At 43.1% G+C, this 15,501-nt stretch overlaps 1 protein-coding gene across 1 annotated transcript; it reads right to left on the minus strand.

Moving 5' to 3' along the window:
• Positions 1–209: 209 nt before the first annotated feature.
• LOC130485053 (lymphotactin-like) lies at positions 210–5,216 on the minus strand. Its single transcript, XM_056858169.1, has 3 exons — positions 5,147–5,216; positions 1,801–1,918; positions 210–381 (listed from the first exon to the last, which is right to left on the minus strand). Exons 1-3 carry the CDS (start codon positions 5,214–5,216, stop codon positions 210–212), a joined length of 360 nt encoding a protein of 119 aa, XP_056714147.1.
• Between the last annotated feature and the right edge of the window lie 10,285 nt (positions 5,217–15,501).

A 15,501-nucleotide genomic window follows, 5' to 3' on the forward strand; every position in this document is an offset into this window, starting at 1 on the left:
AAAGGAGCCGATTTTTAAAATTAAATATTAATAAAGAAGCGCTCAAGTAAATAAGAATAAAGGAAACACTAAATGACCAAAATTCAATCATTTGTCTTAATGGATGAATGGATTCCATTGAAACTACATGAGTTCAGAAACTTTATTTCCAGTCAAACTGTTATCAAGAGTTATGAGTGGATATTGATAGATGGACATCTGTTGCATGTTTAGCTGGTCCTGGCCTTAGGTCTAGATGTAGGCCTGGCCCTGCGTTTAGATGGGTATTTCTTTCTTTTGGGTGGTCTAGGCTTGGTTCCTTGGTTCAAGATCTCGATGGTGTTCTGAACCCAGAGGAGATCATGAGGCACACAGATTCGAAATCCTTTCTTGGTTACAAATCTACAACAGGGGAAAAGGCAAGTCACTGTTAGTCCTTTGTTTAGATCAAAGAAGTTCTGCACAAAATAGGAAGAATGCTGAGCCTTATCTAAAGTCTTTCAGGCATTTGATAGGATGCTATCCTTAATTAATGGGAAAGTGTGTGAAATGATGTGTATGTTACTCACTGTGACATGCCATCCTCTCTACATGAACTGATGCATAGGAAAGCATTAATTTGTATTTACTGATGCTAGATGTTCAGCAGAGGGGGGCCCAGGCTTGATTTACAGCAAAGAAGTAATGGGCAGAAAAAGAGTACTTAACCCTTTCCCATTTTCCACTGCAAACTACCTCTCCTAGCAGGGATTCCAGATAAATGTTTGCAGCATCAAGTGAAAAGGTCATTGGGGAGAGGGAACTGTGGGGAGAAATGCTGGGCAGATAAGCACTGTCTTTGTGAACACCTCTTCTGCACACTTTCCCCTCACTACTTTGCAGATATTCAGTAGCGACCCAGATTTCCAGACCTGAGTCATCCACTGAACATCTAATTCAGCCCAGAACTCTCAGAGCGGGAATTAACCTCTTCAGAGGAATTTCACTAAGAAACTAAAGACTGTGGCTCAGATAATTTGGAAGATCTTTATCTTGTATATGAAGGTGTCTTTGTTATTATGTCTCCAACATAATTGCTTAGTTGTTCAGCCAAATGAAGTGGACAAGACAACACTTCTACTGCTAACTATGTCCTGTGTTTGCATTGTATGTCGCTGTCAGGTCTGAGGATCTTATTTTGTGGCACTGGCACTCCAGTTCTGGCCTTTGTTCCAAGGGGAGTTCATCACTTGAGGATTGCAGCTTCACATGCTAACTCACTGGCTCGTGTGTGGATAGGTGTTTATGAAAACTAGGTTTTGTTATCTATTTAAAACTACTCCAGTGTTGGTTAATTCTATTTTTATTTTTTGCTGTCAAGTCACAACTGATTTATGGTGACCCCAGTGGGGTTTTCAAGGCAAGAGACATTCAGAGGTGGTTTGCCATTGCCTGGCTCTGCATCATGACCCTAGTATCCTTAGAGGTCGCCCATCCAAATATTTGCCAGGGTCGACTCTGCTTAGCTTCTGAGATCTGATGAGATCAGGCTAGCCTGGGTTATCCAGGTCAGGGATTTCTCATGGTATCCCATTAATGCTGCCTGCTTTACAGCTCTAGTACCCAACCCCAGCACTGGCCAGAACACATGAGGTGCTCAAGGGCTAGATTATGTGCCTTGGCCATCCTTCCTTTCAAGAAAGCTGTGGCTAAAACCATCCCTTGCTCCTATTCAGGGCAAAGAGCACTGGCCAGATGCCAGATACAACCATTGCAGATCTAGCTGTTGTTTTGCTGAATCTTTAGGATCGTCTACAGTTAAAGACTACGCTATATACTTACATCACAGCTTTAAATGGTCTCTCTTGTTCTTCATAACCAGAAAGTCTTCTGATGTCTAATTCTTCCGTGTGCAAGTCTAAACAGGAGTCCAGTGGCATCATCTGAGAACCAAAGCTTCCTAAAAACAAGAATTACACGCTGTGATTGGGTGATACCAAACATTAACAGTGGAAGGTTTTTGTTGTGTTAGAACATGTGCAGTCATTACATCTCTACAAGCAGGGGTATCAACCATCAGCTGAGGCCTGGAGCTCTCCCAGAATTACATCTCCAGACTTTAGAGATTAGTTCCCCTGGAGAAAATGGCAGCTGCACAGGGCAGACTGTATGGTCGACCTTAATGTCTTAGTCCTACAGTGATATTGCATCCCCAATGAGCTCCCTTCCCTCCTCAGACTCCAACCTCCCCAGGTAACACTTCCAAATCTCCTGGAATTTCCAAAACTAGCTTTGACAACCCTGTCTACAAGCTGTATTCCTCATACAGCCTTCCTGCTTTTTTGCAATAAACATAATGCAATAAATCACAGTTGTTATTCATTGGTTGCAGGAATCTAGACATCTTTCCTCAAGGCTGCCCTTCCTCTGCAAGGATACTCTATTTCCCATCATTCACAATCGCCACAATTCAGATAAGGGAGGCAGCTGCACAGAAATAGGCTTCTGTACAGCTATCCCTAATTAGACGAGGAACTACTTGGACATATGGAAGCAGGTACAGTATGATCAGTTCCTGCCCTTCTCCAGTGGCTAGCACTGACCTGGATGGCCTAGGCCAGCCCAATTTCATCAGACCTCAGAAGCTAAGCAGGGTCAGCCCTGGTTAGTATTTGGATGGGAGACCACCAAGGAAGTCTCAGGTTGCTACGCAGAGATGGGCAACGGTAAACCGCCTCTGTTCTCTCTTGCCTTGAAAATCCTACAGGGTCACCATAAGTCGGTTGTGACTTGCCATCACTTTCCACCACCAGTGCTGTGCATGTGTGCCTGTCTCAGAAAACTGGCCACAACACTGATCCCTTCTCTCTCCATTTTGAGAATGCATCATAGAAAAACAGCACCCATACAGCAGGGAGCAACACCTAAAAAGCACCTAAAAAATCTAGCACACGCACTGGTAAAAATCTCAGTAGGCCCTTCAATCAGTTACAAGTTTCAGGAAGCTGCCTAGCCTTGTCAGATGCTGGTGCCAGCCATGAAGGCCAATCATCTTTGTTTCTAGCAATTTTTGATTCTAGCAATTATTAGCTGTGTTTTCACCACTTAGGAACTCAAAATGATGTACAATCAGTGAACCTCTTTGCAAATTTGGTATGCACACCTATCTAACCCTGGATTCTCCTTCTCCCCTTTTGTCAATGCAAGTACCATGATACCCACCATAGCCTTTTTGGTGGTCAAAGGGGATTCCCCCTTTTTTCACCTATGGAAAAGCTGGTTGAATACAACCCTATCTCGTTGATTATTTTCAAGTGGAAAACAGAACTATGCCCTATGCCCAAACTCTGCCCATAATTTTGTCTCCTATTCTTTTATTTAAATCACAGTTTTCCTTTAAGGAACAATGGGGCCCTTCCTCTACTTCTTTCCTCACAAAAACCCCGTGAGAGAGGTTAGGCTGAGTAAAATCGACTGGCCCAAAGTCACACAGTGACAGCTATGGTAGGTTATCTGGGCTGTGTGACCGTGGTCTTGGTATTTTCTTTCCTGACGTTTCGCCAGCAGCTGTGGCGGGCATCTTCAGAGGAGTAACACTGAAGGACAGTGTCTCTCAGTGTCAAGTGAGACACTGTCCTTCAGTGTTACTCCTCTGAAGATGCCCACCATAGCTGCTGGTGAAACTTCAGGAAAGAAAATACCAAGACCATGGTCACACAGCCCGGATAACCTACAAGAACCGATGAACTCTGACCGTGAAAGCCTTCGACAATATTTTCACACAGTGACCTTTATGGTTGACTGGGGATTTAACGCTGGGTCTTTCCTTTCCCAGTATGGACATTGACAACTGTGTTGCCAGAAGAAATGCAGACATCAAGAACAAAACACAATTAAGAAAAGTTTGGTTTTTATCCTCTGCCTTGCTTGGCTATGATTATTCACCCTGAATTTCCCAGTACAATGGGGAAATCGTAAGGATTTAAGTCAGAGGAATGTGCACACAAGGTCAAGCTAGACATGATGGATTTCACACATCTGCTCCTTCTGTCTTTTAAAGGGAAATTATAGCTGTGTGGGGAATCGCTTTAGGTTGGGGGACACACAAGAAGAAGTGATGGGGGGCTCCCTTCCATCCCTCCACTGTTTCACTCATCAAAACTACCTTTCCTGGCATTGTACTTATCTGTTTAAATGGGGAAGAAAGATAGACGCCAGTATTTTATGCATCATGCTTCTTTAAAGAGCTATAACATCACAAGAAGCCCAGTTTCTGAAACCAGGCAAAGAGAGCGTCACCCCCTCCTCATATACCCCCAAACTGAATTAACACCCACCATGGCTGTAATTGTTCTTTAAAAGACACTGGGAAGATCCAGTCACAGTCCTCTCCTTGTCTCAACAGTTTTGGCTTTCAGGAAGCTCTTTCATACATGCAGCATCCTACAGGTCCCCAGTATACATTGAAAGCAAGGAGATATCCATTGCCAACCTTTCTATGTGCAAAAATCCACTTGGGATCCCCCGGCAAGCAGGTAGCCAAGGAATACCAGGTAGATTGGGGGCACATGTCCACTGTGGTGACTTTTAGACAGATGTCATTTGCAAGTTCAGTACTGGAAACTCTGTTCTCAAGCACGTGGGGTGGGATATGCAGTGTGGGGAGAAGGGGCTTCTGCTCGCCCTTCATTTTCCCATCTTAAATCAGCCCCAGGGGTGCTATTTGCTCTGTTGGCACCTGCACATGTAGCCCCAGCAGTATATTTGCAGCTGCCAGTGGAACAAACAGGGCCATCAGGGTCATTTCTGGTCAAGAAAAGTAGTGTTGCAGGTAAGGCAGAAGTGTACTGTGGTTCCAGTCTCAATCGAGGGCCCACGTGCTTGAGAAGTTCCTGGTGGAAAAGTCATAGCTGATACCTGACTACCTGTGGTACACACATGTAAAACATAACATGTGTGTTGGGCCCTGACACAGCAGAATGGGCAAAAATAAATAAAGGATGGGTTTATCCCCTGGCTCCTTTGCTCAAGTTTAAAGACTTCCTTTGGCCCAAGGAGCTTTCTTCTGACAGAAGGGTCTCCTCCATCTGAGGGAGGAGCCAAATGTAGCTGAGTGGAGTAGAAAGATAAAAGCCCTGGGCTTTTATTTGAACCTAAAAATAACAATTTGTTTGAATTTAAAACATACCTCTCATAATGCCTTCATTGAAGATGTCAAGGAACGATATGGCCAGAATGGCTGCCATATAGAGCTTCATTGCTGTTCTATTCCGTTGAGGTACTGGACGAATATAGGATCAGTCAAGGCCCCCTTCTCTACTTATATATCTCACTGGACACTTCCTCTGCAACAAGTGTAATGGTAAGGATGTGTGGGGGAAACTCTGAGAAGCTATCAGTTCCATTCATTCTAAGTGAAGGGGGGGAAAAAATCCCCCTCTTCTCTGGTCGCCCCTCATCGTCTGCTTTTTCCTGCCACAATGTGGTTACTTTTTTAGCACTCTGCATGTGGGTTTTATTTTAGGCTTCAAAAGAAAGTTCTTTCTCTACAGTGGAAACCTGTAGTGGTTCTATGGTTTCATTGCTAAGCTATACGTCTATGGGGTCACAAAAATCTGAATCATACCGGTCATAAAGGCCTGAGAGGACCACAAAGATCATTTATTCTGACCCCTCTGCCCATACTTTAAAAAAACTTTTTGCAGTGAAATCACAGTTGACTTATGGCGACTCCATAGGGTTTTCAAGGCAAGAGGCATTCAGAGGTGGTTTGCCATTACCTGCTCCTGGTATTCTTTGGAGGTCTCCCATCCAAATACTAGCCAAGGTCAAGGCTGAGAGTGTGTGACTGGCCCAAGGTCACCCAGCAAGCTTCCATGGTGAAAGTGGCGATTCAAATCTGGGTTTCTCAGGTCCTAGTCCGACACCATAACCACTACACCACACTGGCTCTTCTGCTCATAGTAGAGCAGCATTTACTTTTATTAGCTTTGACAAGATCCAGCCAATTTTGCCACAGGAACTTCCAGTGAGGAAGACTTCGTAATCTACCTAGATAGATTGTATGTTTTGGTTCTAATATGTACTGACTTCTACTCATAAAATGCTGCACTGATAATAGATAATAGATAATAATCATAGGTAACATGTCTTTGACCCTTAATTGACAGTAGCAATTTCTGTGGATTAACCCAACCCCCATACTGATCCCCAGAAACAATGGCTTCCCAGTGGGCTGCAGAAGGAGGGGGGATAAATAGAAATCACTGCCCTCTCTTTAAAAAAAAGTCTGCAGAACTACATCACTGGATAAAGGCTAGTATCCCTGTATGCTCACTCACAGCATAAGCAGATTTCCATCATTGGCGAGACCCATTACAAATTGCCAGGGTGATGTGAAGGACAGAATGTTGGCCATGGACTGAAGAGACAAGGGTTCAAATCCCTGCTAAACCATTATACTCAGTAGGTGATCTTGGGCCAGTCACTGGCTTAAACTAACCTACCTTACAGACTTGTGAAGATAAAATGGGGTAACTCCATGTGTTTGAGTGCGGGGGCGGGGGGGGGGGGTACACTACTGGCTCATAGTTTAAAAGGTTCCCAAGGTAGCTTCCAAAAGTAAGGTTTGAACCGATAGAAAACGATCATTAAAACAGCCCCAAAAACCTTGTGATGAAGATTGATAATAAAAGAAGCATCCTAAAAATGCCATCTATTAAAAGCATAAAACCAAGAAATGATGAAACATAAAAAGTCAGCCAATTGGGTCTCTTGAAACATTTTAACCACCAACTAAAGGCCTGTCTGAGCCCTGAACTCCTTGGAGGGAAGTTAATCTGTTCATCTCTCCAAGGCAAACCGTGCCTAGTGGCATTTCTTTTTCTGCACAGTTATTAAAAGGAGTTCCTTTGTCTCTAGCCAGCTTTCCTTCTGGAGCCTCCAGTAGTGGGAACTGAGACATCCATGGCTTCCATGATAAAGAATTATAGCTTTTTTCTTTCCAGATTACTAAATGAGAAGATTAATTAGTGACTCTACACAGAATGCAGTTGGTGGTCTCAGGTTCTATGTTAAGTTTCTAGAGGAATTGTCATTAACTCTTTGAGGACATTGTGGTATTCGTCTAGGGTTGCCAGGTCCCTCTTGGCAACCAGCGGGAGGTTTTGGGGGCAGAGCCTGAGGAGGGTGGGGTTTGCAGAGGGGAGGGACTTTGATGCCATAGAGTCCAATTGCCAAAGCAGCCATTTTCTCCAGGTGAAGTGATCTCTATCGGCTGGAGATCAGTTGTAATAGCAGAAGATTACCAGCTATTGCCTGGAGGTTGGCAACCCTATATTCATCCTACAAAAGCATGGCAGCCATAGGTACAGGGAAACCGCAGCCCCCCAAAAAAGTTTTTGCTTTACTGTTCACAGTTGGCTATGGAAATATTTCCCAGAGTTCTTAGATTTTGCAATATATTTCCTTCTTTTAAGCATCGCATACAAAATTTTTTTTAGCCTTCAGCTAAAAATTTAATAGATGTTAGATAAGACTATAATTTCATATGAGTTCAGATTTACTTGGGCCCACTTCTGATCTCACCTACCTGTTTATTAGGTGGAAAACAAGAAGTAGAGGCTTGCCAGATCCAGAACCACTAGCCCAGCATCTCATTTTCAACAGCAGAAAACCAGATGTATCTGGGACATTTACAAGTCCTCAGAAGAATGTAAAAGTAGTTCAAAGGCACCTTGAAGACTAACAAAATTTATTACAGCAGAGGCTTTCATGATTTAGAGCTCACTTCACACTCCATGTATCTGATGAAGTAAGTTCTGACATTTAAACTTCTGCTGGAATAAATTTTGCTGGTCTTTAAGGTGTCACCAGACTCCAGCTTCATTCTGCTGCTACAGGCTAGTGTGACTACCAATGTGGAATTCATGTAAAAATGTATAATCTTCTGAGTTATACAGAAGTTTTTACTGATGGTAAGAGCAAGGTTGATTACAACTGCAAACATTTCTAACCAATTTTAAAGGACAGTGGTCACATCATAAAACTTTGAGCTCACATGCCTCATCAACCACTAGGCCATTGTAGAAAAAAAAGGGGAAATATACTGCAAATTGTTTCTCGAATTAGTTGGCTGAAAATTTATATTCTACCAGATTAGCTTTATATGACTTTGTATAATTGGTGATACATATATGTAGATATATATAGATATATAACTTTCATTCTTGGTTAACACTAGACAGTATGTTACAAATGAATACTGATATTTTAAAGAAATGAAAAATACTAGGAATCAAATTTATACTGGGGGGCGGTGGTTGTCCAGGACCCAAAGAACTGCAGGACTGGTTTCCTTGAGCCAAAGGAGTCTTGGAGCTTATGCTTCTTGAACTGTTGCTGTCTCCCCCCCAGTGCTCGATCTAGGCCAGGGGTGGGGAACCTTTTTCCTGCCAAGGGCCATTTGTGCATTTATAACATCATTCGGGGGCCATACCAGGCGTAGATCTCCCGCAGAGGGGGGGGGAGAGGCTAGGGTTGCCATGTCTCCAGCCACCACCTGGAGGTTGGCAAACATAGGAGAGGCAATGCACAGGAGGGAGGGACAGAGGGAAGGAAGGCAGGCTAGGAAGGAAAGCTAGGGTTGCCAAGTCTCCAGGGAGGGAGGGAAGGGAAAGAAAAGAAGGAAGGCTAGGAAGGAAAGCCAGGGTTGCCAGGTTGCCAGGGAGGGAGGGAGGGGAAAGGAAAATAAGGAAGTCTAGGAAGGAAAGCTAGTGTTGCCAGGTCTCCAGGGAGGGAGGGAGGGAGGGAGGGAAGGGAAAGGGAAAGAAGGAAGTCTAGGAAGAAAAGCCAGGGTTGCCAGGTCTCCAGGAAGGGAGGGAGGGAGGGAAGAGAAAGGGAAAGAAGGAAGTCTAGGAAGGAAAGCCAGGGTTGCCAGGTCTCCAGGAAGGGAGGGAAGGAAGGGAAAGGAAAAGAAGGAAGGCTAGGAAGGAAAGCCAGCGTTGCCAGGTCTCCAGGGAGGGGAGGAAGGGAAAAGAAAAGAAAAGAAAAGAAAAGAAAGAAGGCTAGGAAGGAAAGCTAGGGTTGCCAGGTCTCCAGGGAGGGGAGGAAGGGAAAAGAAAAGAAAAGGAAGGCTAGGAAGGAAAGCTAGGGTTGCCAGGTCTCCAGGGAGAGAAGGGAGGGAGGGAGGAAGGAAAGGGAGGCTTCTCCTCCCCACACACATACGCAGGCACGATTGGGAGAAGCTTTTTCAGTCCCCCCCCCTCCACACAGACAGCGATCGGGGGAAGCTTTCTTGGCTCCCCCCCTCCAAAAACACACGTGCAAGCTGGCTTCATGTGTAGAAGTGGGGAAACAAATCCAGTTCACTCATGTGGAGGAGTGGGGAATCAAACCCGGTTCTCCAGATCAGAGTCCTCTGCTCCAAACCACTGCTCTTAACCACTGCACCACACTGGCTGTGAAAAACACTGCTAATTTAAAATTGGTTATATATATTTTTTCAATATAAACATTATTGCTGCACTTTTAGCATTCTTTCAATGCCCTCGTAAGCAGAGTCACACCTTTTTAAGCCCACTGAAGTCAATGGGCTTCAAAGGGTACAACTCTGCTTAGGTTGGCACTCTTTGTTTCCACACCAGTGTAGCTGTCTTTTGTTCCTTTTGGTAAAATCCAAGTATCTGTACTCTTAAGTGCATCCAACGTTGTTTTCATTGAGCCAAATTGTATAGTTTTATTCCCAGGTGTAGTACAGGTTTACCAGCTGGCCAATAATAAGAGGAAAATCAAGTCAAGACCACTTCACCTAGGGACAGGGAACTATTTGTGTGAGGCCAACATAAATCTTGACAGCATGGAAAAATGTGAATAATCAACCCAACGTTTAAAGTTTAAACATTAATCTGCACTTTGCAGCCAACCTCCTTCTACAAAGTGAGCTGCCGCATGTTCTAACCACACCACTGATGATGCGCTTTGCCTGTCCCAACACTTGCTACTACGCACTGGCCATTTATTACCCACATCCTCCTTGTCCAAATATGTGTGTGTTAACCCTAAACCAAGTCTCTGTTTCTCTTTTGGGCGTAACTTTACTTGAGAAATGTAACACATAGTATCGGGAGGAGGGTGAAATGCTTTCCTTTCAGTGGTTTTTCCTTTTCCGGAGACATTTACCCTTTGAAAGCACATGAAGTATGGGGGAGTGCCCTCATAAAGGAAAACATTACCTTAGCTGAACACAAATTAGCTCACCCACTGGAGTTCGCGCACACCCACTGTTCCTAGATGTTCCAATGAACATTTCTGAATTTTGTCATTCTCCACTAGTGAAACCTTAAAGTATTCTGTATTGAGCCTTCCTGACACTGTATCACTAAAGAATTTAATTGTTGCTTTTATGTCTTTGTATGTATTTTAGTTCTGTTTCTAATGGTTTTAATGATGTGAGGAGGGGGGTTAATGGTTTTAAAGTGTGATTTTATTATTTGTTAGCCACTTTTGTAGCCCTTGTTAGGGCAGAAAGGTGGAATATAAATTTAGTAAAATAAAAATAAAATAAATAAAATAGAGCAGTGGGAGAAGTTATATAAATGAATATTCTCCTTCGGGACAAAATATTGGCCTAACAAAAGTTAGCATGTGTTCTTCAACTCTCTTACATCATCAATATATCTAATGCAGCCCCATCTGTGGATACTTAAATCCAGACACTGAAGCCATTAACAGATAAGACAGATCTTTCTGCAAACCTGAGAAAAGCCTCAGGTTTGCAAAATAATAATAATAATAATAATAATAATAATAATAATAATTTGAAATCCAAACACAAAACAAAAAATGGAGGTTAATCCCCAAAAATAAAAACGGTGCCTATAGCTTTAAGAAATGAATGCCCTCAGTGGCTGTTGCTAGGCAACCACAACCACTACAAGCCTTCCAGTCTTTGTTTCTGTGAAATCAACTGTGATTTGAGCAGGGCTGGGTCCCCAGTCCTTCCAGCCCTTGATTGATTCTGTCTGCACTGTTCATCACAGCCCAGCCATCGCACCTTGTGAACTGCACAAGATGTGACAGTATTTCTGCCAGAACCCTTTAGGGAGTGGACTAGAGGCTCCATGATTACACCAATGCCCAGCCTGGCCACTTTAGCATGGCTGGCCCTTAGGATCAAACCGTTAATCACCCTATTCTATTGAGTTAAGCCTAAGAATATACAACTGGGTGTACAATTAATTGGGTTTCCAGGTTCCCCCCTCCCGATCAGCAGGAGGTTTTAGGGGCTGGGGCTGGGGAGGCCGCGGGTGCACGCATGCAATGACGGCACTTCCAGTTTTATTTCTGGAAGCGCCACATCTCCGCAGTCGATTTAACACTCAAATCCCCAAATTTTGGGGGTTTAAATGTTAAAGCAGCTGCAGCGATGTGGCACTTCCAAAAGTAGAACTGGAAGTGCCATCATCGCATAAGTGCCATCATCGCTCCCGTGCGCACACCCAGCCACCGCTCCACAGTGGCTGGGTGGATTGGTGGGCAATTGCCCGCAAATACCACCCACCTGGCAACTCTAACAATTGAATGTACAATGAGCACTAATTCCCAGTTTACTCATCTATCTCCCTTTGTTGTCTTCCTTATCTTAAATTGATTGTAATCTCTTTGCAGCAGAGACACTGATGGTATTACTAATAATAATAATACTAGGAGAAGGATTCTGTCCTGGTCTTCTGTCTCTGATGTGCTAATTTTATACTGGAACAAACTACACATGCAAATGCATACAACAAGCTCAAATATGATTTTTTTTTTTTTAATGAAAAGCAGCCTCCGGAATGGCAATTTATTTTGAGCAGATGAGAGGCAGAAGGAACAGGGTATTTATAACAAATGTAAACATAAGGCACTAGAGGACCTTATGAAGATACCAAATGTAACAACCTTGCTGAAAACTAAGCTGGCCTGGAGGGAGAAAGCCCTTGAATGTGATATGCCTTGCATTCCTGGAAACATAGGTGGAAGATGAAAGACATAAACGAACATGCATCTGGAACTCTTCATGTGTATGTGTCAGAGGGGCTTTAAAATTTGGGGCTTAGTTACATGGACATGTGATTTGCCCCGTTTTGCCAAGAGTTTGCGACATGGTGGGGGACAATATAACATTAATCTAAGTGGTATCATTCCAGACAGACAGTCCTCGAATGACTATTTTCAAAGACTATTTTCCACAAAGGATTTGGTATAGAATATAACTCATCAAACATTGATAGTATGGAAAGTCACAAAGGTTCATTAGCTGAATCTCCCTAGCACACGGGAGATTCTACAATAACATTACTGTCTGCCTAAAATCAGGTAAGAAAATGCTAAGGGAGAAATTCTAACTCTGAGCTTAATGTGAATGCAAGAAACACTGCTGCAGACTAAACAAAATCCTGTGTAAACTAACGTCATAGGGCTATAGGTAAGATTGAGTTCGTTTTCCAACTCAGTCTTACCTATAGCCCTATGGGCAGGAAGAAAGAAAAGATAAGCAGTGCTTAGAACTTGTAATTTTGTACTCATGAAAAAAAGCTTTGCAAGCTTATAGAAAGAAATATTTCTGTCTGTCTACATTTATGTTATTTGTTTAGTCACTGATAGGGTGGTGTTCACTTTTTCACATTGTCAGTATTTGTCATGTATAATACAATTTTTGCAATTTGAATATATATAGAGCCGTGTGCTGTTTTTTTTCTGATAACTATATGTTAATAGCATAGGTGTATTTTTCCTTCCACTACCTGGCAGTTGGCAACCCTATGCAGCAGCCATTTTGTGGCAGCTCCCACCAAAGATGTCTGCAGACTCAAAAGGTTAGGGGGCCCCCTGCTCATTCTTTATCATTTTTATTTGGTATAGATATAGGGTTGCCAGCCTCCAAGTGGTGGCTGGCGATCTCCTGCTATTACACTGATCTCCAGCCGATAGAGCTCAGTTCACCTGGAGAAAATGGCTGCTTTGGAAATTGGACTCTATGGCATTGAGGTCCCTCCCCTCCCCAAACCCCACCCTCCTCAGGCTCCACTCCAAAAATCTCCAGGTATTTCCCAACCCGGAGCTGGCAACCCTATATAGTTATCTGACTTTGCAATACATAGGGTTGCCAGGTCCCTCTTCGCCACCGGCAGGAGGTTTTTGGGGCGAAAAAACTGCATGGTTAGGAAGGAACACAGTGAACAGTCAGGCAGAGGATTGAAAAATCTGATCCTTGTTCATGACCAGCAAACATGATGTGAGCCAAAGTGGTGGGTGTTTGTTCATCCCTGATTCTTTTGTGTGTATTTTACCCAGAAAAACAGTAATTCAAATACAAGTGCACCATTCTTAGTTGATGCCCAGCTATCCATACTAGGGGTATAAAATATAAGGTGGGAAATTGCACAAGATTGCCTTGTGTTATGTGAAAACAAATTGTTAATTTCACAGAGTTTAAAAGACTGAATGATTAACAGACAGGCAATACGGAGTAAGAAACTTCCTTTTAAAATACAGGCATTTTCCAGACAGCCTTAATTTTCCAGTTTCATTTCCCTTTGTTACTGTCCCCCTCCCCTCGTTTCCATACAGCATCCTTGCTGTCCCAGCTTTTCAACGTTGCTTCCCTACACTTTTTGATACCTGGGGAAAACAGGTTTAGATCTGACCCTTTTGTGAGCAACTGGACCCAACAAGTTGATGCAAAAATTGCAGTTCTGGGATTCTTTACCTCCCAATTATTTGCAGTGGGATTCAACAGAGCAACAAGGCACAGCCTTGAGATACAAAACTGGTCATACTTCATACGTGATGCTAAGTTCACCAGCTCACCTTTTGCTTTGGGCTTTCCCCCCCCCCCCGCTTCAGTCCCATTTGTCTGCAACTGATATTTCAACTTCCTTACTGTGCCAGCTTATCATTGTTACTTTTCACTGGCTAGATCCAACGCTTTACCAATTACAGAAATTGTTCAAAGATTGTCAAAAGTTCCATGCAATCAAAGATTTTATCCCTGTAAATTGTCTAAGTCGAAATTAGCGATGGTTTTAACACTTCTGTCAGCAGCCCAAACGGTTATTGCAGCTAAATGGAAGGATGTTAAACCACCTTTGATTCAGAGTTGGTTTGATAAAATATGGCATTTATTTGTAATGGGAAAAATCCAAGATGGTTTGGACTCTTTAAATAAGGATAGCCCTTCCAGTTTTGTAGAAAATTGGTTTCCAATAGTTCAATATTTGACTGATCTTGATAAACTTCCTTCAAATTTAATATATCATAACTGGCTGTATTTTTGAACGGGAAATGTAAGGTTGAGTATAGTTGACCAGTTGTTGTAATTAATAAGGGCAGTATGTATTGAATTGTACTGTATGATATGTTATATCAATAAAGTGTTGAAAACCTTAAAAAAAAGATTTTATCCCTGTGGTTTCTGGATCCCTGAAGCTATTGAGCATTGTCTTCATTCCTGTCAGCAAGGGCCATTTATGCATGGCTGTTTCCTCGCGGTCACGCTGCCAACTGTTTCAGGACTTTGCTTTGATTATGCTTGCATTTTCCAACCATCAGAGGTCACCTCGCTCTCCTTGTGCGTTTCTGCGCATTTTCTGGATGCTGGTTAAACACTAGTGTTGCCAGGTGGGTGGTTTTGGTGGGCAATTGCCCACCAATCCACCAGGCTTCTCTGGAGTGGAGCGATCATGTAACTTCTGGTTTACTACCACAAGCACCACATCGCCATGGCTGCGGCGATGCAGTACTTCCAGAGGTAAACCCAGAAGTGACATTATCACTTTGTGCGCGGTCGCACATGCATGCAATCGCCCCAGCCCTGCCCCCCAAACCTCACACCAATGGAGAAGGGGGACCTGGCTACCCTACTAAACACTAATCCAGAAAACGCGACCAAAATGCGCGGAAAGACATGGGGAAAGCAAGGCGACTTCTGGCAGTCGGAAAATGCAAGCATAATCAAAGCAAAGCCCCGAAGTAGTCGGCAGGGTGACCATGAGGAAACAGCCATGCATAAATGGCCTTTACGTGGAGTAGAGGACATCCCTGCTTTCTCCTTTCTTAGAGACATTTCTGAGTCACTCCAGTGATTACCATCTCCTTAACCTTTTCTTTGGCAATGACAGGTTACATTGGCAGTTGTCAAATACATTTCTGCAACTCTGAGATTTTGAAATATTTATTTAGATACCACTTGATTTCTATTTTGGAATTGGAACCGACTTTTCTCTGTTTATTTTATTTTATTCAAAGGTACTTGAGCTCCTTGTAATTATCTGATTTTGCCAATGACCGTGTTTATTTTAAATTGTTTACCTCAGAGAAGTTGGTTTTATTCTATGTTAAATTTTGTATTTTATATGTAGCATTTTGTTCTGTCTATAAGCCTATGAGTCTAAAAGCCTGAGAGCCAGCGAGGTGTAGTGGTTAAGAGTGGTGGTTTGGATCGGTGGAGAACCGGGTGATCTGGAGAACTGAGTTTGATTCCCCACTCCTCCACACGAGCGG

Source organism: Euleptes europaea, chromosome 12 (genome assembly GCF_029931775.1).
Source record: "Euleptes europaea isolate rEulEur1 chromosome 12, rEulEur1.hap1, whole genome shotgun sequence".
Taxonomy (NCBI): domain Eukaryota; kingdom Metazoa; phylum Chordata; class Lepidosauria; order Squamata; family Sphaerodactylidae; genus Euleptes; species Euleptes europaea.

What these genes read in the sequence shown, in the direction of transcription:
- LOC130485053 (XM_056858169.1), bottom strand. Translation starts at nt 5,216, where the DNA reads ATGAAGCTCTATATGGCAGCCATTCTGGCCATATCGTTCCTTGACATC. An exon ending in CAATGAAGGCATTATGAGAG is followed by an intron (nt 1,919 to 5,146) that starts GTATGTTTTAAA and finishes TCTTGTTTTTAG; the next exon opens with GAAGCTTTGGTTCTCAGATG. An exon ending in AGACCATTTAAAGCTGTGAT is followed by an intron (nt 382 to 1,800) that starts GTAAGTATATAG and finishes CCCCTGTTGTAG; the next exon opens with ATTTGTAACCAAGAAAGGAT.